Genomic DNA, 22810 nt, shown 5'->3' on the forward strand with positions numbered 1-22810 from the left:
CCAATGAGCTCCTGGACCCAACCCAAACTGGCTTTGGAGCCACCAATAGAACTAAAACCACCCTCATGGCAGTACTAGATAACATCAGATCCTTTTTCGACCAGGGTAAGGCAGTCGCCCTGATCCTGCTGAATTGATCGGTGGCTTTTGACACTGTCTCACGCAAACTCCTACTGAAAACCCTTCATGGAAAGGGTATACATTCTAAAGCCCTTCAGTGGCTTCGCTACTGTTTAAGCAACAGTACACAGACTATAAAACTGGGCACTTTTTTCTCTAACTCAAAACACATTACGTATGGTGTCCCACAGGGAGCTTCATTAAGTCCTACCGTCTTTAATGTCTACGTTTCTTCGCTGGCTAAGATCAGCAAAAGATGAGGAATCATTTTCTGCTATTACGCAGACGACTGTTGATTGCTCTTGATGGACACGAAGATACGAGGATCAGACTAACCAGCTGCCTCTCGGAAATGGCGGCCTGGATGTCTGACCACTGTCTGAAACTGAATGCAGACAAGTCAGAGATTCTACTCTTTGGAGGAGCACATTTAGTCTGGAACGCAACCTGGTGGTCCTCATCACTGGGTAAGGCACCTGCACCCAAAAAGGTTGCAAAAAACCTAGGCATTGTTGTTGAGAATGCACTAACCATGCAGGACCATGTCCGTGCACTTTGTGGGAAAAGCTTTGTGACACTAAAATTGCTAAAAATAATCTTTCTATGGATCCCTCTAGAGTGTAGGACAACCATCATTCAAGCCTTGCTCATAAGCAAATTGGACTATGGGAATGCACTCTTTGTGAGCATGGCTGACTACCTCTTCACTTGACTGCAGATGGTCCAGAATGCGGCTGCCAAGTTGGTGTGCAACAAGAGCAAGTACAGCTTGGCATCAGAATGCATGAGGATGCTCCATTGGCTCCCTATGCGACAAAGGGTTACATTTAAATTGTTTGGTCATGCACACATACTCTTATACCAACTCGGACCCAGAATTCTTCAAGATAGAGTTGAATTCTACGCACCCACACCAAACTTGAGGTCGAGCCTCCAGGCACAGGCAAAAACTAAAAGCAACAAGAAAACCAGGGCAGGGGGTCGCTTCATTTCACACCTAGCAGCGACTCATTGGAATGAACTTCGGCTTACCAACTACCTGGCATTCAGGAAGAAATTAAAAACACATTTGTTTCCTACGGTCTGATTAGTAGCCTAGAGACCCCCTTGCAGTACCCCACTCTCATTTAGGATGTGCTCTCTTTAGCGCTGTGATATCCATACGGATTAATGTTGCGCTATATGAATAAATAAATACAAAAAAATAAAAAATGTGTCACTAGTTGATATTCATTGGGTCCCTTAGATTGTGTCGCTCAGAGTCAGACTTTGAAAAAAAAATGCATGACAATTTATAGTGGCAGTGGAAAAAAGCAAACACAAGGAGATGATGGACGGAGCGCTGAAACTTTTCAGACACTCACCCCCAGTCACAGATCTGGGTTGAATACATCATTCTTTAGCTCACTACGCCACCCCAGTTCAGACCCAGCTATATGCAAATTAGTCTTGACCCTGTGACTCATGAGAACAGTCCAGCCCAAACTGCCAAGCCAGGTCTTCCCTGGACCCGAAACAAGCATCCTGGGACCGGTTTTGGGGTAACACGCCTCATCAGGCAGGCTAGCTTGAATCCAGTGGCAAAGTGATCAAGGGACCCACATTTGGGCATACTCTGACAACTTAGGGCAAACTAAGCAAACACAAGGAGATTATGGACGGAGCGCTGAAACCTTTCAGACACTTACCCCCAGTCGCAGATCTGGGTTGAATACATCATCATTCTTTAGCTCACTTCTCCACCCCAGTTCAGACCCAGCTATATGCAAATCAGTCTTGACCCTCTGCCTCATGGAAAAAGTCAAGCCCGAACTGCCAAGCCAGGTCTTCCCTCGACCGGAAACAAGCATCCTGCGAACGGTTTTGGGGTAACTCTCCTCATCAGTCAGGCTAGCTTGAATCCAGTGGCAAAGTGAGCAAGGGACCCACGTCCGGGCATACCCTGCCAACTTAGGGCAAACAAAGCAAACACAGTGGAAAAATGTCACAATAGGCTTAGGCGCGGTACAGCAGTGGTTGTTCATTCTTAGAGATATTCCTTAGCCAGAATCTGCAAGTTTAAGGCAAAAACGTAACAATGAAATTAACAGAAATATATATTATTATGATCCTTGTAGCATTGTATACATTCCTGTTTGCATCTATAAATGTAGGTTCATTCATATTTTGTGTATGTCAGTGGAACTAGTATGTATGTGGTTTGTGTGAGAGCTGTGTAGGTGAGACTGAACCGAATGAACAAATGAGGGGTGACAGAAGAAGGAAAGATTTGTATTTATATAACGTATTAGTGTATCGTTTTATTAGTGGTCATAATATATGTATATACGCTGCTGATACCTTTTTCGGATTATTTTACTATATAAGTTGGGTATGTGGTAGGCTATTGTTTAATTATGAAGCTTGATTAATTTCGAGATTTGTTATCTTTTTATAGCAAGATATTTCCGCTTTACGCAATCAGAGGCAGGTTTTTCCTTTTTGGGTTTATTAAGATAACTTTCGAAACCTACCATATATTTTTAATTATAATTAATATAATCTAAAATAAAGTAAATTATTTTTCAAATAAAATTAGCACAATTAACATAATAAAAAATATGCACCTGTGCAGCGGCTTCCATTTTGACTGGTGTAGGTTCCTCACAGTGTGGAAACAGCACGTTGGCGGTGAATCCACTAGACGTCCCTAACAAAATGGGCAGCATGTACTCGCATCATTTGCAATGTTTTAAATTTTTCGGTGAAACTGTAACACATTTCAGACAGATTTTGACATTGCAAGTCATAGGTCGGTGCCACAATAAAACAAATTGAAGATGGACTTATAGTTGTAGCATTTTCAGCATTGAAATTCATAACAAGCATCTAATATTAATAACATATAAACGTTATATGTGAACCTTCAAGTTATGAGACTGGCCTATAAATGTTTAAATACATTTTCTATCAATTCTTTCTAAGATTCACTGATTAGTGGTGTCAAAGTTTTTCAGAGTCTGAAACTGTCTTCTGCACGGTCTGACTTCACATGCAATCATTAGATTTCTACATAATGGATATATTTAAAACAAATTCATTAACTAATCTATTGCAAGGAGGCACAGCAGCGAGTATCTATTGCACCCATATCAATTGTATTTGTCACAAACGTACCTCATATTTAGTAGCTAATTATTCTTATGATTTAATTACAGCCACATTTTCTTCCTGTAGTGGGCTAATTCCTATTCAAGACCTTGTCTAGAGGGTATACATACATTATTTCAGACACCACATCATTCCACATATAATTAAAAGCACCAGAGCATCTCATCACTGTAAATACAGGATTTAAAATTGGACATAATACATTTTCCACAACTTTAAATATAATTAATCATTATGCCTTATGCACAAAAATAAAAATTTCCAAGAATTCATAAAGGAAAGTTTCAATTCCATTAAGGACACAGAGGCTAGGATAATACTCTACTTTCTTTATTTCCATGATCCAGCCCTTCAAAGTATATACAAACTCCCTTTCCCATAACAGCCAGGGAAAGGGAAGCAGAAAACTTCAGCCAATAGACAGTATCTCTTGTCCTCATAATAGGAAACTCCCCCTGCAAAGTCCTCTTTATTTCATGCGACAGAAGAAAATTTCAACTGATTGCTTATTCTCCTTTAGTGGACTCCGAACCTCGAATACGAGAAAAACCTATTGAAACCAGTACTCAGAGTAAAATACTTGTGGCAATATAGCATACAGATAATCCATATGAACTTTCAGGCATTGGTACAATTCAATAGACACAACCACTGACATCTTATTGTATTCCAAAATAGTTTATACTTAGCCTTATGACGAGGGTAGCTAGTAATGCTTGCCTATACAGTGATGCAATATCCAAAGAAAAGGGTGGGCAGTATCCCCAGTGGGTGGGCAGTATCCCCACTGAGTGGGACTAATCCTTGCATCTGTGTCCTTAATAGAATTGAAACTTTCCTTTACGAATGCTTGGAAATTGTCATTCTATGTCAGGACCGGAGGAGAGGATTATGCTGGTTCAAAGCTTGTCCACTACCAAGGACGCCATATCAAGAACAGGTTAAAAGTAGAACTTCTTAAACATGGGAATCAGATGACCAATCAGCCGTGTTAAGGATATCCTCCAATCTGGCATCCAAGGTAAATGCCTTTGAAGCAATGGCTCCTCTCACCGAGTGAGCACCAAAATTGGACACATCAATGCCCGCTTCCTGCATAACCCAAGGAACCCACCTGGCATTTGTGGGAGAGGACTTAGCTCCGAAAGGTTTTTTAAAGGATAGCAACAATTGTCTCTCACCAGGAGGATGAAACTCCTTCGTCATGTGCTCATATGCTTTAGAACACCACAGTACACACAATTTCGGCAACTGATCAAAAGCTGGATAAGAAATAGTTCCAGAATTGGACTTCGTTCTTCATGAGAAATTGAAAGTAACCCCATCCGTGAAATAAATTCTGCTGATGATGTCCAGAGTTCGTACATCTGAGACCCCTCTACAAGATATCAAGCACAGCAGCATCACCAGTTTCCCAGAAAGTTCCTTGCAACATAGAAACTCATGATAGAAACTCATTCATTGCCAGGATTTGAAGAGATTAAGGACCTGTTCACGTCCAACAAACTCAAATACCTAGTTTCTTGAGGCAGAGACAAGCGGACAGCCCTCAGCAGCTTTCATATCGATGGATGTTCACTGACCTTATAACCCTGAATCGTGGGGTGTACAGCCGAAATGGCTGACCTGAATTTATTCACTGTCCTATAGGCCAAGCCTTGGGACACCAGAGAGTCCAAAAAATAGATTAAACAACATCGGCCCCCAAGGGATCACTTGTCTGTACACACCAACGGGCCCATCTTGTCCATGCTGACCTATAACGCAAGGTACCATCTGCCCATGCAGCGGCAAGTAGCTTTTCAGCATCCTCCAAGAGTCCTGCGACTCTCCAACGTTCCCTGTAATCTGCCATGCAATAAGAGGTAGAAGGCCTTGGAGAAGGAGCAGACAAGGATTCCCCAGGGGGATCCCTGCGGAGATTGGGATTGTGGGGTAAAAGTATTGGAGAATCTCAGGAAAGTTCCAGAAGAACTATAAACCACACTTGCAACCTCCAAAAAGGTGTTATGCAAACCACTCTCGCTTGTTACGTTCGCACTTAGGTGGACAGGCGCATTATCATAGCGAAAGGGGGAAGGCGAAGCCCTACTCTCCTGACCAGTCCTGAAGGAAGGCATCTGTTGCCAGTGCCAGGGATTCCTGGCTTCCAACTGAAGTATTGATTCACCTTCTGATTTAGGCGGGACGCAAAGAGGTCCACTATGAAAGGGCCCCAACGAGAGTTGATAAGACTGAATATCTCTGGATCCAACTGCCAGACTATTGTCTCGAGCAGCACTGCACTACCTAATTGGCCACCCCCAGGAGGCACTCCGCTGTGACCGATATCTTGTTTGACAGGCAAACCATCCAAAACTCCTTGACCAAATCCACCAGGATTTTGGATAACGGACCTCTGAGGTGATTTATGTATCGGACTGCCTAGAGGTTGTGTATTTTTGGTAGGACACAACAGTTCACTCTCTCCTTCATCCAACACTGGACCGCAAAGAATCCTATCATAGTTCCAGGCAGTTGATATTTAGTTGTTGCTCTTCTGTGGACCATTTTCCACCAGTGAAGGAGGCTTCACATTGCGCTTCCCAACTGGAATTGCTGGCATTGGATTCTATCACGAGATACGGATTGGACCCGAAAATGGCTCTGCCATTTCACACGTCCATGTGAGCAAGCCACCAACACATTTCCTCCCGAAACTCCTGTCAGTGGGACCTGATCACAATATTGAATCCCCCTGTGAAGGTAGAATGTTCAGAGCCTCAGAAGTGCCCAGTAGTGCAACCGGCCTGAAAAAATTGCCCGTGTGGAGAACGCTAAAAGACTTAAAATTCAGGCTATCTGGCGTAACGAGGTTGTTGGTTTGGCCAAGGTGCGCAGCAGTTCTATTCAAAACTTCGCCATCTTCAGGGATGGAAGGCTGAGGGTTTTCTCGGTGGAACTGATCACAAACCACAGAGAGGTAGTCTGTCTGTATGGGATGAAAAGGTACTTCTTCACGTTTATGACTAAACCCAAGCTTGTCAGCAAATGGATTGTCATCTGCAACTGCTCGGACAGTCTGCCCTGACACTGACCGAGTAGAAGGAGATAGTCTAAATAAACAATCAGACGGAAGCCTAGGGCGCGATGAAATTCCATTGCCTGGTTGAGCACCTTGGTGAAACACAAAGGAGCGGAAGAAAGCCCGAAAGAAATGGTTCTGAATTCATTAACCTGGTCTCCCGAAAGGAACTGCAGGAATCTGTGATGAGGTGGAAAAATGGGGATTGTGAGGTACGCGTCTTTGAGATCGAGATGCACCATCTAGTCCTGTGGCTGCAGCAGATCCTGCAACAGATAGATACCTTCCAGCTTCAAATGGTGGTAAATCACCTACCCATTGAACTTGCGGAGATTGATCACAGGTCGTTGACGTCCATTCTGTTTTTCCAGAAGGAAAATATTGCTGGGGAAACCATAGGGTGTAGGGTCGACTGGGCTATTGTGTGTTTGCGCAACAGGTCTGACACCTCGTGATCTATTAGGAGGCACTGTTCCTCCTAAAAGATTAACGGACAAGGCTGGAACTGTTGCACTGGGGAACCGTAGAACTCTATGTGGAACCTCTGTACCGTTTGAAAAACCCATGCATCTGAGGTTAGCTTCACCCAGTTGTAAAGGAAACATGCCATTCAACCCCCCAGTTCAATCAATCAATTAATACTTTATTTCGCATTTAGAAACAAATGCATAAAAAAGTTCAGATAAAAATATACAAACATATCAATAAATTATCATAAAAAGCTGATATCTTAAAGTTTAACCTAAAAACCCTTAAAAACAGCCTATACATCTCCACACTAATTCATCTGAATCTTAAAACATTTAGATTTCTTCGGGCTGTGCATATTATGCAGGTTTTTTTAGTTCTAGTTGGGTAGAAACAAACTCTCACCTGTTTGGGTTCTGTAGAACTGGCCTGTGTTGGCTCCTTGTGCATCACAACCTCTGTGCGCTCTCTTGGAGGGGAGGAACTCTCCCACTCGTGACTGGTGCGGACAATTGCTCTTGCGGCAGCCTTGACCTCAGGGAGGGCCTTGCGTGTAGAACCGGCCGGTCGAACGTCCCCTTCCTCGACCAGCCCTGGCAAAACGTTTTGGATGAAAAAACATTTTGATGGAGGCCTGAGTCTTATCGAGGGACGTAAAGGTTGAGATGAATTTCCCCAATTCTTTTATAAATGGTTCACCAAAGGGGAGCCCCTTGGGCAATAGGCCCTGCCTCAGAGGAAGTCAAATCCTCCAATTTGGGGTGCACGTTAATCAGGAGGGATCCTCTTCGCTCATTAGATAACGTAAAATTCACATTCCTAAGAAATACTACAGCATGTTGTGCCAATCTGAAGAGGACCTCAGGCAGTACCGGTTTACCAGTTGCCTTTGCCTCCTCTGTGAAGTCCAAAATCTTAGACAATGGCCCAATGACATCTAAAAGTTTGACCTGGCATTACCTCCAGGGTCTATCAATGTCCTTTTTGGGATCGTGAATGTATTTCGCCAAAAAGGTGGCCATCCGGCTGGCTACATCAGGGGTTATAGCCACTTTCCCTGCTAATTAAGGACTTACGGAGGTGGTCTGCCACGTACTTAGCTATCTTCGCAGACAGGGACCATTCTGCCGACCTAGGATTAATAACATCATCCGAGTCCAACATATCAGACTGACTCTCAGACTTCTCCTGGGGAGGTATAGGGTCGGTGGCCGGGGCATGGTGCCACAGTCTGGAGGGACCTGCCTCATCACTAGAGTCTGCTTGAGAGACTTCATCTCCTCCATCAAGAAATGCAGGGTCAAAAGGTTAGTCAGGAATGTGGTCCAATAGCGCCCGAGGGTTGCCTTCAAGACCGGTAGGTCTGGTAAGAAACGCCCTCTTAAAAGCGCTCAAAAGCACCCAAATCCACTCCTGCATCCGCTTTGCATTTGGTTGGAGGATTGTCCGCCTGATCATGCGAGTTGAGGGGGTATCTGGGAGGGGGAACCTCCATACTAGATGCCATTGGGCCTGAGAAGGAGTAAGCAATCAAAATGAGGTGCCTTTCTAAAGGCACAATCACTGATGCCACTGCCTGATGGATTGATGCATCCACTGCATCACAAAATTCATCATCGAATGGGAGTACCGTTAGCGACTCCTCTTCCATATATTCTCCCTCAATTGTAAGGGCAGGGTCTCTGCCCACAGTTTAGGAGCACCTCAAAGGAGCTGTAGATGAGGGACTGGGCGATACTAGTTGTTCTGGGCACGCTAAAGCATGCAGTTGGGGTTTCCACTCAGGAAAAACACCCTGTTGTGTTAGGTAAGGATTAACATTGATATGCGCCTGGGGCGAGCCCCTAGCGGCAGTCAATAGCGCTGCGCGCGCATCAGGGAATGAGGAGAAAGGGAATTTTTTTTACAACAGATCCATCAGTACTACGGGCGTATTGCCGCTTATTAGAAAGAAACTACAGACGCCACAGGGTTCTTGGCTTCCAGACGTCTGGACAAAACAATGTCCACAGGCTTCACGTGGCAGGTTTCTCATCTGCGGTCACTGATGAGGGCCGCGGAGCAGCAAGACATGCATAGTGCACTACTTGTAAGACGTGCCCTCTATGTCGCTCTAAGGCCCACCTTACTCACGTGGTTCCTGGGTAAGATGATTAGCTGCAAATGGAGCACTGAATCGCATTCCTGAGGCGGGGTGCTGTGAGGAGAAAACTCAAGTTAGCGATCGCCATGCACAATACAGTAAAACCAAAGGGCTAAATTACACAACATTATGAAGCATCAGAGAAGAAGCACTCCTCTTTTCGCAGAAGGAAAGAAAGAGGAAGTTGCAGGGGGAGTTTCCCTTTATGAGGACAAGAAAGACTGTTCATTGGCTGAAGGCTTCTGGTTCCCTTTCCATGGGTGGTATGGGAAAGGAAGTTAGTTTATATACTTGAAGTGGAAATAAAGAAAGTAGAGAGTAATCCTCGCCTCCAGTCCTGACCCAGAATGACATATATAACATATCAAGAGGCAATTCTTTTTTTCTTCAAATATGTGCCCCAATCTCTTCCTACGCATTTAGGCCATCAGTACTCTTAGTGCAAGATGTACGCATCTTTAGAATAAAGATTCCCAATCAGAATCGCTATTTGGCAATCAGTATTCAGTAGTCTAAATGTATGAAATATTTATTTCTTAATTTGCAACTCCTAGTGGGTCGCAAATCGACCTCCCCATGAATATAAATGAGGAAGGTCACAATTTGCGACACATTAGGAATCAAAGCGATGAGGTCACCATATCTCTGGTTGCTTTTTTAAAAAGAGTAGGCAGTCGTCCATGGGACCACTGCACGCTCTTAAATAAAAATGTTCCCCATTCTCAAAGGGGAAGGGGTCCCAAGGGGAACTCTTGCCATTTGTAAATAGGTTACCACCACTTTTAAAATGGTAATAAAGCATTACTGTTTTGCGACCAGAATTTGGTGCAAAAACAGTGATACATACCATACCGATTCAGAGATGAAACAGGAAACAAACCTTCTTGTCTCTAGTTCCAAGAATGTGGACCTCCACTCCTGATCACATTAGACTGAATTCTACCTTCTTGCTGACCGAAAGGATCTGACAACACGTCCCTGATTAGGTCTTCTTTTCTCACTCTTCTCGACTATGTACTTTCATTCTATGTTGATACGGACTTGATTTATCTGTAAAACGCTTTGTTGTCCTTGGGGTCTAAGCGCTATAGAAATATTGCAACTAATGCATAATCAATTATTCTTTCCTCTAACTCCAACAGTAACAAGTTTTATTGATTGTAAAAAGGCATGCAGTAAGCATCAAAACTTTTCATTGTTCAGTATTTCAAGAGAAAAATGTATCTTTTAAGATTTAGGAAAATTGTAACTGCTTACTGATCGTCTTTCAGCTACGTTAATGGATTTATAGATCAGCAGGATAATAAAACATGAAAGTCAGTGCATTCAAGTCAGTTATATATTTACAGTCCTCAGAAACAAATAACAAATATTGCATGATCTAAAAACAGTACTAGTATCATTGCTCTGATATTGTGTAAAATATATTCAGAGTTGAAATGAAAGGAGATTTGTTAACACCACTGAACCTTACGCGTACAGGCCAGAAGTCTTACAACCAACAATAATATTTACTCCGAGATAGTGACTTTCTATCAAATTTAGGGAATGAATAAGTATGGTTGTAGGTTTAAATGTTACTTGTGTTAAAATCATGTTTTGTACATGTATCTGTACCCTAGGTGTCTACAACGATCCCTCGTGTAGCCAAAAAGTAAATCATGCTGTCCTTGCAGTCGGTTATGGCTCCCTAAATGGGCAGGACTACTGGCTATTGAAGAACAGGTGAGACAACAAGGTCTGGTGAATCTGCACAATCAATGTTATCTTGAAGAGAGAATTCATTTTTTGCATTGCAGTAACCACTTACATATTAACCCTTTTTGTTGAAGGTAGGTACGTTTTTATCTGTTTTACTGGGTCAATTCTTCGCTGGCTATTCAACTGCTATGCAGGGCATCATTGAGGACTGTCTTTGTGTGGAGGTAAAAACTCTTGGAAAGATGAACGAAAATAATTTTTGGTTTGTCTAGGGTATCACTGAGGGATGTGGTATATGTTTGAAGATGTCATATAGAGATGAAAGTGCCATGCAAGTTCACCAAGGAGCAATGTTGGGCCTTCTCGCAAAGATGAAAAATCTACCTGACTCAGCTACATCCTGTGAACTACACTCAGCCTTCTCTGAAACCCCCGGTGTGGTGGAATTGAGGAGTAGAAATGTGGGAAAATCAGAAAAGCTGCTTTCAATGCTCCTGTCCAACTTGATTTTGGTGAATTTAAGGACAAGAGGCTCACTGGTGACTTGTAGCTGTAGAGACACCTTCCATGTCAACACACCATTCAATATCAATAATGAGCAGCTTGGTGGCCGGGGGTTTGTCTCAAGGAGTCATTCGCAGTTGAGATATTCCTTAGAATTAGAGCCTTCCCAATAGGTCAGGCTTTACCATCAAAGGCCTAGAACTAGAAGTGTTCTTTGAGGTAACATTGATAGATCTACAATTTAGTTGTCATTGGCTAGCTAAAAACTGTAAATGATGCTGCGATAGGTAAGTTTTGAGAAATTAAAATGTAACTTAAGAAAGTATTTCAGAATCTAATGGAATGGCAGTTTCCTATGTAATTTTCGTAAAACTGTAAAACAGTGAGTCTTATACACATGGCTTAAACTCTTATCTTCATTCAGACTGCATTTCTAATAAATACACACTTTGTAACACCTAGTGGCAGAAGCGTAGAATTCCGTCAGTAAAATTAATATCTGGAAAATTATAGAGCTACAATTTAGCACAAGCTAAAGAATTCACCAATGAAAAAGGCACAGTATGTTTTCTACTCTTAGTTCTTGCTAATTCTCCTTCAAATTGTATGGAATTGCCAGCTATGCAGACAGGGCTACAAAGGTCTTCTCGATAAAAATGGTTGTATGATGGAACCACAAACGCAATTATCACTCATGCCTTTACAACATCATCAGTACAAGGCATGCATTATTACCACGCATGATTTTTTGTACAGAACTTTTTACAACGTATATCCTTTACTGCGAAAATTTTGTTGCAAAAGCATGCTTGATAAGGGCATATAGGTATTCAAAATGTGGTGTCCATGGTAAAGGCATATGTTTGGTAATGGCACAAGTGCAATTGAGGCACAGTGGTAAGTTGAGCTTGCTCATTACAGAATGATTGTTCGAGTTTTCAAGTACTAATCGTCACGTGATCCGCTCACAGTGGTTAATAGACACTATGAATGGACTTGCATCTACTAATCGAATACTGGGACAAAGAGGCCAGACCCGGAGAATGTTAATCAGTGAGGGAGAATAAAAAATGTGCTTGCATTCGCGCCAATAATTTTCAATTCCATTAAGAACACAGAGGCGAGGATTATTGCTTCTTTCTTTACTGTTAAAATCACAGCAGCCAATGAAAACGTTTCAACATAAAAATAAACTACTTTTCCCATGATGCTCTTGCAACCAATCATGTCCCATCAGACCCTATAAGAGTCATCATCTCCTTCCCATAGGCCTCTTTCTTCGCTCAAGTCTTTTAGTCCAAGTGCGAACATTAATTAAAAAATCCCAAAGTGTTATCCTCCAACATGGAAGAACTTCAACCAGAAGAACGATTATTCTGCTTTCTTTTCTGAACCTGGAATAAATGAAACAGAAAAAGAACAAATGTTACTTACCTGTAAACTGTGGTTCTCCAGTATTGGTGTCTTTCATAGATTCACATGCTTGAATATTCCCCGTCGTCGAAGTGGGAGTCCCACGGTATATATAAAAAGCAATAAGTATCATGTATATATACATATACACATACCTAACCACATAAGAGTATATACATACCCAAATAAACATATATATATAGTTCAAATAACATATCAAGTTAAAAATACCATAGGATAGCATTGAGACATAGGAAAGCATAGAGAAAAAGAATCACTTTGCTAACATATCACTGTCACTTTATAGTCCAAACTCCAGCCAATCAGGCGCTAGCACCCTCTAGAACCTTCTCCTCAGAGGCTCAGGCCCTCAGATTTTCGAGCACGAGAGTGACCATAGAGCCGAAAGAGGAGAAGAGAGCCTCTGAGGGGAGGAGGGTGGGTCGCATGTGAATCTATGAAAGACACCAATACTGGAGAACCACAGTTTACAGGTAAGTAACATTTGTTCTTCTCCAGTATTTGGGGTGTCTTTCATAGATTCACATGCTTGAATAGAATAGTAAGCAGTAAACAGTATTCGGCTGACCAAGCCGTATTGATATTGCATGTAATACAAACAATGTATTTAAAGCGCAATAATAATAATAATAATACCCCAGGAGGAGGGAAGTAGCAGAGGCTCACCTTATTTAAACAGATTTCGTAGAACTGCCTGTCCCACAGCCGTGTCTGCTTCGTTAATGGATTCCAGACAGTAGTGCTTCGTAAACGTGTGCCTGCTGGACCACGTAGCTGCCCGGCATATTTGATGGATGGGCACACCAGCGAACAGGGCAGTGGAAGATGACATAGCCCTCGTTGAATGGGCTCTCACTCCCGAAGACAGAGGCTTACCAGCCTTTTGATGGCAAAAAGAGATTGCTGATGAAACCCAACGGGCAATAGTAGGTTTGGTGACAGATTGTCCTTTGCAAGCACGCCCGTAGGCCACAAACAACTGGTCAGATTTGCGAAAGGATTGAGTCCTGCTAATGTAGAATTTTAGACATCTCTTCAAGTCCAGAGAGTGTAAGCTTTGCTCCGCCGGGGTTTGTGGATGCGGGAAAAAAGTCTTTAAGAGCACTGGTTCGTTAAGATGGAAATCGGATGGCACTTTAGGTATAAAAACCGGATTAGTGCGGAGGATGACACAATCCGATCTGAATTGAAGGAACGGAGGCTTTATTGTAAAAGCGTGAATGTCACTGACTCTGCGGGAAGAGGTCAGAGCAAGGAGGAGGGCCACTTTCCAAGTTAAAAATTTGACATCCGCTGAGTGGATAGGTTCGAAGGGCGCCTTCATAAGCTGAGCCAGCAAGATGTTCAGGCGCCACGTGGGTGGAGGACGCCGAATGGGCGGGAACATGCGGAAGAGACCCTTGAAAAATTGTTGTATGACTCTGGATGAATAGAGAGAGGACGAGCCATCTTGTCGGAAGCGAGATATTGCCGCTAGAAAGACCTTTAAGGTAGAGTGCGATAATCCAGACTGCGCTAGTTGTAGGAAGAACGGCAGAATGTGTTCTGGAGGAGCGTGCACAGGATGAATGTGGGCAGAAGCACACCAATGACAAAATCGCTTCCATTTGAGCTTATACGTTTTCACTGTGGATGGAGCTCTTGCCTTAGCTAACACCTCCCTGCAGGCTGGAGGAATGTTCAAATGAGCAAATTCAAGGTGCTCAGGTTCCAAGCCGACAAGCTGAGAGATCTGGGATTCGGATGGCATATCCGACCATCGTTCATTGTGAGCAGATCCGGCTTCAGGTGGAGAAGGATGGGCTCGCGTTGGGATAGGAGAAGCAACTCCGAAAACCATGCCTGCCGAGGCCACCGTGGAGCTATTAGAAGTACATGGCACGGTTGTTGTCTCATCTTCCGCAGCACTCGTGGAATCAACGGAATCGGCGGAAAAGCGTACGCAAATATCCCGTACCAATTGATCGAAAGGGCATTTCCGCACGACCCTTCGTGGGGAAACCAGCTTGCGTAGGACTGGCATTTTGCATTCTGCGGGGTTGCGAAGAGGTCGATTGTCGGGTGACCCCAAAGGTTGAAGACGAATTCCAGCGTCGGTTGATGTAACTCCCACTCGTGGGTTGATGATGCTGACCGACTGAGTGCATCCGCCAGAGTATTGGAAATGCCGGGCAGATGAATTGCTTGTAACGTCATCTGATGGAGTATGGCCCAACTCCAAATCCTCTGCGCCAGACGGGAGAGCAGTGGAGATCTTGTCCCGCCCTGTTTGTTCAGGTAGTGCATGCACGTGGTGTTGTCCGTCTGAATGAGGACTGACTTCCCTTGGAATTGCAGGCGGAAGGATTTCAACGCCAAGAAAATGGCCATCAGTTCCAGTCTGTTGATGTGCCAGCAACGCTGAGCCGCTGACCATAGGCCCTTGACGGATAGATCTTGAAAATGTGCGCCCCAACCCTCCATGGATGCGTCCGTGGTAAGGACGAGTTCTGGGGTTGACGACAGAAAGGATGTTCCTGCTGCGACGTTGGCAGGACAAGTCCACCAATGCAGCGCTTGAGCCATGCGGGGTGACACCACGACCTGATCGTTGAAGGAACCGGAAACCTGGCGCCACTGCTTGTCTAACTCCTCTTGGATGATGCGACTTTTTAGTCTGCAGAGAGGGATCAAAGCGATGCATGAGGACGCCATTCCCAGAAAGGATTTTAATATGCGGACTGAAACTGACTGCTTTGCTGCGATGGAGCTCGCAAGCTGTTGAATCCGTTCCTGACGTTCTGCTGAAGCGAAGGCCATGGTTGTGCTCGTATTGATACAAGCGCCGAGAAAAGTCTTGCACGTAGTCGGCGTGAGTTGAGATTTTTGTACATTGATCGACAACCCCAGGGACTGAAACAGATCGAGACAGCGCTGGGTATCGAGGGCCGCCTGGTGAGAGGATTGAGCTTTGATGAGGCAATCGTCCAGGTAGGGGTATATCTGAATACCCTCTTGTCGTAAGTGAGCCACCACCGGGGCTAGGAATTTTGTAAAGACCCGCGGGGCTGAGCAGAGTCCGAAGGGTAGGACTTTGAATTGGTAGTCCCTGTGGCCCACTCGAAACCGTAGGTATTTCCTGTGGCGTGGTAGAATGGGCACATGGAAATATGCGTCCTGCAGATCGATCGTTGTCATGTAATCCTCCTGAGAAAAGAATTGGAGGATGTCCTTCAATGTGAGCATCCGAAAGGACTGAGTCTTGAGAAATTTGTTGAGCAATCTGAGATCGAGGATCGGACGCCATTCCCCTGATTTCTTTAGTATGAGGAAAAAACGGGAATAGAATCCCAACCCTCTTTGATATTTCGGAACCACTTCGATGGCACCCTTGTTTAACATTATTTGGATTTGTTTGAAAAGTTCTCTGAGATGGGCGGGTGGTGGCCCGGATGGAGGTGTGCGTGGAGGAACCTTCACAAACTCTAGGGCGTGGCCCCTTGAAATTATATCCAGGACCCAGCGGTCCGAAGTGATCAAGGACCAGGTTGAAAAGAACTGGGAGATTTTTCCTCCAACAAGAACTAGAGGACAACTGGGAAAAGGAAGTTCTTTCCGTACAGAGTCACTGCTTCTTGGTTGAATTTCCTCTGTAATTCGACTTTCCTCTGTATGACTTTCTAGTTTGCTGTCTGTAGGACTGCTGCGGTTGTGAATAGTACCGCTGTTGCCCCTGATTGTACGAGCGGTATTGGGACGAGGAGCCACGAAAGGATGATGATGAGGAGGTGCCGCGGCCGCGCGCACCTCGAAAGGGCTGCTTCTTAAACTGTAGAGTGCCGAGGGAACGAGCCGTATCCGTATCCTTTTTAATGGTTTGCAAGGCATCTTCTACATGCTGGCCGAATAATGACTCCCCGTCATATGGCATGTCCAAAATCTTAGCCTGGACCTCTTGCCGAAAAGAGGTTGACCGAAGCCAGCCCTGTCTTCTTAGGACGGCTGCTCCCGCCAATTGGCGAAAACCGGTGGATGCGATGTCAACAGAGCAGTCAATGATCTCGGATGACGCCCTTTCTCCCTCTTGCAGGATTTTCTGAGCTTCCGCTCTTGAATCCTCCGGTATAAGTTTGACCAATGCAGCCATGTCCGACCACATCTGTCTATCATAACGGCCGAGGATAGCCAAGGAATTCGTAGCCCGGACCGTTGTTGACGCCATGGTTGAAAACTTCTTGCCTATAGCATCCAGGCGACGGCCGTCGCGGTCCGGAGGCGCCGACATTGGAGATGATGGATTCTTGGAGCGGCGCTGTGCCGCTTGTGTGATCACTGAGTCCGGCTTAGGTTGAGACACCAAGCAGGCTGGGGAAGAATCCGGAGCTTTATATTTTTTCTCCAGGCGTGGGAGCACCGCCGGAATAGAATTAGGTGTCTTCATTAATTTTAGGCCTTCATTCCATATGAAGTCTATGATTGGCACAGCTCGTACTTGTTTCTGAGGCTGGGACTTGAAGTCATATAAGAAACAGTCCTCTTCCCTAACCACCATGGGAAGGTGAAAGCGTTGTGCTGCTCTCTCCATCAGCTGATGGAACCCTGTTATGTCGACAGGTGGCGAGTTGACTGGTGACCTTGGCGGTGATGCGGGCGAATTGATTTGGTAATCATCCCAGTCCGCCATAGTGTCGTCCTCTGGGAGCTCGCCCTCTTCCGTATCCGGATTGTCCATATTATCATCCTCTGCATTGAAAGGCAGTGCAGGTGTGGAGGGCGTGGGTATCGTTGGCAATATAGGAGGTGGAACCTCAGATGGCGCTTCACGTGGAGTATTTTGAGGGGATGCTGGAAAACGACGATTATAGTCTTCCAACATATACTGGAGGTTGGAAACAAGCTGCACAGGAAGCTGCATCATAGGAACCGGAGCAGAGGTATTTTGCTCTTCTTCCTGTTCATAAAATTCATCCTCCTCAGACTCTTGGCATTTTATATGGAGCTCCGAAGGACTATGAGCATCCCGAAAAAGAGACTGATCGCCTTCATCCGAATCGTCCTCATCCCCTGAGGGAAATAGTTGACGAGGTGGCCGTGGTCCAGGTGGTAACATAACTGGGTCTAGCATGGCCTTACGACGAAGCATTAAGGAGCTGTCCACAGACCCCGGTGCTGGTGTTGACATTGGCACCAATGGCATTGTCGCAAAATTTGACCCTACCGTCGTCGAGGCGACCGTCGACGAAGCAATCGTCGACGGAGCTGCCGTCGACGAGGTTGTTGCCGTCGACGGGACTGTCGTCGACGGGGTGGCTGCCGTCGACGGGGTGGCTGCCGTCGACGGAATGGCTGTCGTCGACGGTGTGGCTGTCGTCGACGGTGTGGCTGTCGTCGACGAGGCTGTCGTCGACGAGGCTGTCGTCGACGAGGAAGATTTCCTCTTCTTCTTTTTACCCATCGTCGACGAAGTTGTGGACGTCGACGGAAGCGCCAGCTTCCCAGTCGTCGACGAAGAAGTGAGTGGTATCGTCGACGAGACAGTTCTAAGAGACACACATACTATCGTCGACGGAGAAGACGTCGACGAAGTCAGTGTCGTCGACGAAGGATATCTACTCGATACCGTCGTCGACGAGGCTGATGAAGTAGCCGATCTCGTCGACGGAGGGGCCGTCGACGGGCCCGTCGACGGTTTTGAAAGTTTCTGACTGGAAACATGTGCTGACGGAGTCACAGACGCCTGAGAGCTACGTCTCGGGGGCGCAGACGTGGAGACAGAGACTTTGCCTGTAGACACTTCCTCAAGGTGAAGTCTCTTCTTTTTCAGAAAAGGAGATGGCAAGTCCTGGACACTTCCACGCTTTGAGGAGACTCCTGTTTTGACAGAGGCTACACTTTCCACCTCAGAAAGTGGGTTGTCTGTGTCCTTTAGTTTTTGAAGCCATATTAAAAGGCGACCTTCTCTATCTTTCAAAGTTTTGTGAGAGAAAGTTCTGCAGATCTTACAATTAGCCACCTTATGATCAGGATACAGACAATAAATACATTTCTCATGGGGATCCTCAGAGAAAAGTCTTGACTTTCCGCAAGATGAACAAGGACGGAAAAGAGATTTCTTACTTGCAGACATGATGAGAGATAAAAAACCTCAAACCAGATGAAGAACTGAGCAGAGCTCAGGGAGACTCCCTTCACACGACGTGCGGTAGAAAATCTGAGGGCCTGAGCCTCTGAGGAGAAGGTTCTAGAGGGTGCTAGCGCCTGATTGGCTGGAGTTTGGACTATAAAGTGACAGTGATATGTTAGCAAAGTGATTCTTTTTCTCTATGCTTTCCTATGTCTCAATGCTATCCTATGGTATTTTTAACTTGATATGTTATTTGAACTATATATATATGTTTATTTGGGTATGTATATACTCTTATGTGGTTAGGTATGTGTATATGTATATATACATGATACTTATTGCTTTTTATATATACCGTGGGACTCCCACTTCGACGACGGGGAATATTCAAGCATGTGAATCTATGAAAGACACCCCAAATACTGGAGAACCCGTAATCTCTGTTGAACAGAATACATATTACATACGGGTGGGTACTTTATTGCAAGAATCATTGTAATACAACCGAGTGGGATAATCCTCGCCTCCGTGTCCTTAATAGAATTGAAAATTCTTGGTGCGAATGCTAGCAAATTTTTTATTCTATTACAGGACCGAAAACTTCAGATTATTGCTCGTTGAACGCTTATCAAATACCACAGTAGTTATATCACTACCGGTTTATAATAAAATTGCTTAAACGTAGACTCTGATGACCAATCAGGAGATTTCATAATGTCTTGAATAGTTGAACCCAACAGAAACGTTTTGGATGCCATGGCACCACGTACAGAATGTGCCCCAAATATCTGGGTACCAACACCAGCTTCTTTCATGACTGACTTTAACCATCTGGCTATCGTAGCCGCAGATACTGGCTTGAACGGTTTTTGCTAAGCAATCAATAGTTGTGTTAAAACCTCTAGTCGCAAGAACCGTGTGTAATCTTTATAGGCTTTAACCTCTTCGACGCCGATGACGGAACGGTTCCGTCATGCACGTCGGTTGGGCTGTGCTTATGACGGAACCGTTCCGTCATGGCCCCGCCCGCGCTCAGAACTTTCAGCACCGCACGGGAATCTGCGCAGCGCTGAAGAGGTTAAGGCATTGCACTACACACAACTTAGCATTACTGGGGAAAGCATTATATTCTATCCTATGTGACAATGTTTTCGTCCTGCCAGTAATGTTAAAGGAAACACCTTCCGGAGTGAATACTCTACCTGTAATGTCCAGAGCTCTCGCATCTGAAGAACGTCTGCAGGCAGATAAGCACAAAAGCATAGCTAGTTTAGCTGATAACTGTTTCCTGGATAACAAAGCATTATTTGGACATTTGTCAAATAGGGATATGACCAGTGATACATCCAACAAACATGAATATTTGGGTTTAGGAGGATTATCCACTCTAATTCCTTACACACCACTGGGTGCATGCTTACTGGTTTTCCGTCAACCTGTGTATGTCCTGCAGATATGGCTGACCTTGGATTATTTACTGACCGATATGCCAAACCTTCTGAAGCTTTATCAGACAGGAAATTCGCAATATGGGATAACTCTGCCCCCACGGGATCCACGTACGTTACAAACACCAACGTACCCAGCATTTCCAAGCTGATGAATCTCTCTTCCGTGTGGAATATCTCTTCCGTGTGGATTGCTTCCTTAATGAATTCAGAAGCTTTGTTCGAAATGCCTGGCATTACCATTGTTGCTGGAAAGCCTCCATGCCATCAGGGACAACTGCCCCGATGTCACCATCGGATGCAGTTCTCCGTGAGGGCCCTGGAGCATCATATGAGACCAAGTGAGCATCCTGGGGAAGTCGCAACTCATCTCCAATAGTATCAGGAACCAGGGTTGCGACTTCCACGGGTGGGGGATCACTTCTGCTTGCTGTTGGGCTACCTGGGTCGTCACTCCGGGAATTAGAATGAAGGGAAGAAAAACAGAATTCAGTTCATTGACCAATTCTGGGAGAAGGCGTCTGTAGCTCTCGCTAATGGGTCTGGCCTTCAGGTGAAAAACGTCTGCAGTTGTTGGTTCAGTCTGGATGCAAAAAGGTCTATCTTGCGAGGACCCCACACTGTCTGTAACCATTGGAACAGTGGAGGTTGGAGTTGCCAATCACTGTAATCCTTTAGATACCTGGAATTCCAATCCGCAACAGTTTGACTGTCCTGGAATGTATTCCGCCATCGCCGATATCTGGTGACTGAGGCAATAGTGCCAAAAATCCTTTGCTATCTCCACTAGCAGGGACGACCTCGTACCTCCCATCGTGTTGACATATCTCTCTGCCGAGATATTGTCCATCCTGAGAAGGATGCAACAAGAGACCTGTTTGGGGGAAAGCATCCGTATCGCAAATAACCATATCAACAGCTCCAGACAATTGATGTGGAGGGACAGTTCTTGAAGGGACCATCTTCCTTCTCTGGAGATATTTCTGCAGCGTGCTCCCCAGCCCCAACGGCTGGCGTCTGATTCTGTAATGAATTCCGGTTGAGAGCCAAAGATCGCTCTGCCGTTCCACGCCTCTACGTGGCCCAATCACCATGGCATCTCTTCCCTTACTTCCTGTGTCAGAGGGACCAGATCCGTATAAGACAGACCCTTTCAAAGGTGTTGGGTTTTTAGTCTCTGAAGGGCCCAGTAATGAAGAGGGCCCGGGAAGATAGCCTGCATTGAGGATGCCAGTAACCCCACTATTCTGGCAACTGTCCTGAGGGAGCCCGTCTGTTTGGCTAACACTGATGTGAGCTCTTTCTTGAGATCTCGTAATTTCGACCGGGGGAGACGCAGCTGAGCTGTCTGTGAGTCTATGACACAACCTAGGAAGTCCATCGTCTGAGAGGGACATAGGGCCGACTGGAGTTCTTTGATTACAAATCCCAAGTTCTGTAGATGGGACACTGTCATCTGTAAATGAAGGTTGGCTAGGGATTGAGTCTGAGCCATGATAAGTATATCGTCTAGATACACTATCATGCGAATGCCCTGTTCTCGGAGGTGGTCTATCACCGGCTTCATCACTTTGGTGAAACACCATGGAGCCGAGGAAAGCCCGAAAGGAAGGGCCAAATATTCCAACCACCGGTTCCTCCATTGAACCTGCAGGAAATGTCGATGGGGGGGAAAAATAGGGATCGTCAGGTACGCATCCTTTAGGTCCAGTCAGACCATACAATCTCCCATTTTTAGTAGATATGCTAAGAGATGGATACCCTCCATCTTGAAGTGCTTGTAAACCATGAAGTGGTTGAATTACCTCATGTTCAACACCAACTTGTAATCACCACCTTTCTTCTGCACCAAGAAGACATTGGTGCAAAAACCGCGAGCCCGCTGTAGCATTAGACAATTGCACACTTCTGCAGTAATTCCTCTATCTCTGCGTCTATAAAAGCACATTCTTGTTGGGAAAAACTGAGTTGTCTCGGGTATAAGTCTTGGTGTGGAATTAGGTAGAATTCTAGATGAAACCCCTGAATAGTCTGTATAATCCATGCATCTTGTAACAACACTCTCCAATTGTGTATGAAAAACCGAGTACGACTCCCCAAAGGTAACTGAGATATTTCGGTAACTCTTACCTGTAGAATTTTGGGCTTGAAATCGGGTCCTGTGTCAGCCTCTATTGAATCTGCGCTTGTTGAACCTCTGTCTCGTGGGGTAAAGGTGCCACGTCTGGTAGAGTCCCAGTCACCTCTGCTGCGTCCGTAGTCTCCGCTGGGATTACCTTGGTAATATTGACAGCCTGGCGAGCGTCCCCTGCCTCGCCCGGCCCCGTTAAAAAGGCCTGCCTGAAACACTCTCTTTATTCCTGATTGGGCCTTGTTCAAAGACGTGAACGTACCCACGTACTTTGAGACATCCTTAACAAATCTTTCCCCAAAGAGATTGTCCTCTGCAAGGGGACCTGGTTCGGCTGAGGCTAATTCAGTAAGATTAGACTCTATCCTCATAAGTAGCGACTTGCATCTCTCGGTAGAGATGGCGCAATTTGCATTGCCCAGGAGGCATATTGCTCACTGTGTCCAGCCCGCTAAAATGTTTGGATCCACGAGAACAGCTGATTCCTTTGCCGCTAAGGCATGTCCTGGCATCCTCGCCAGGCGTGATCAATACCTTTTTTTAG

The 22810-nt window shown here is 45.2% G+C and overlaps 1 protein-coding gene across 2 annotated transcripts in view; it reads left to right on the forward strand.

The window, feature by feature from the left end:
* LOC146772716 (cathepsin S-like) overlaps positions 1–22810 on the forward strand; it is a 138048-nt gene that overhangs the window by 104735 nt on the left and 10503 nt on the right. For both annotated transcript variants that reach the window (XM_085638765.1, XM_085638766.1), the window contains one exon: positions 10568–10670. In XM_085638765.1, the coding sequence (XP_085494891.1) occupies positions 10568–10670 (103 nt within the window). The remainder of the gene's footprint in view (positions 1–10567; positions 10671–22810) is intronic.

This window comes from Triturus cristatus, chromosome 12 (genome assembly GCF_964204655.1).
Source record: "Triturus cristatus chromosome 12, aTriCri1.1, whole genome shotgun sequence".
Taxonomy (NCBI): Eukaryota; Metazoa; Chordata; class Amphibia; order Caudata; family Salamandridae; genus Triturus; species Triturus cristatus.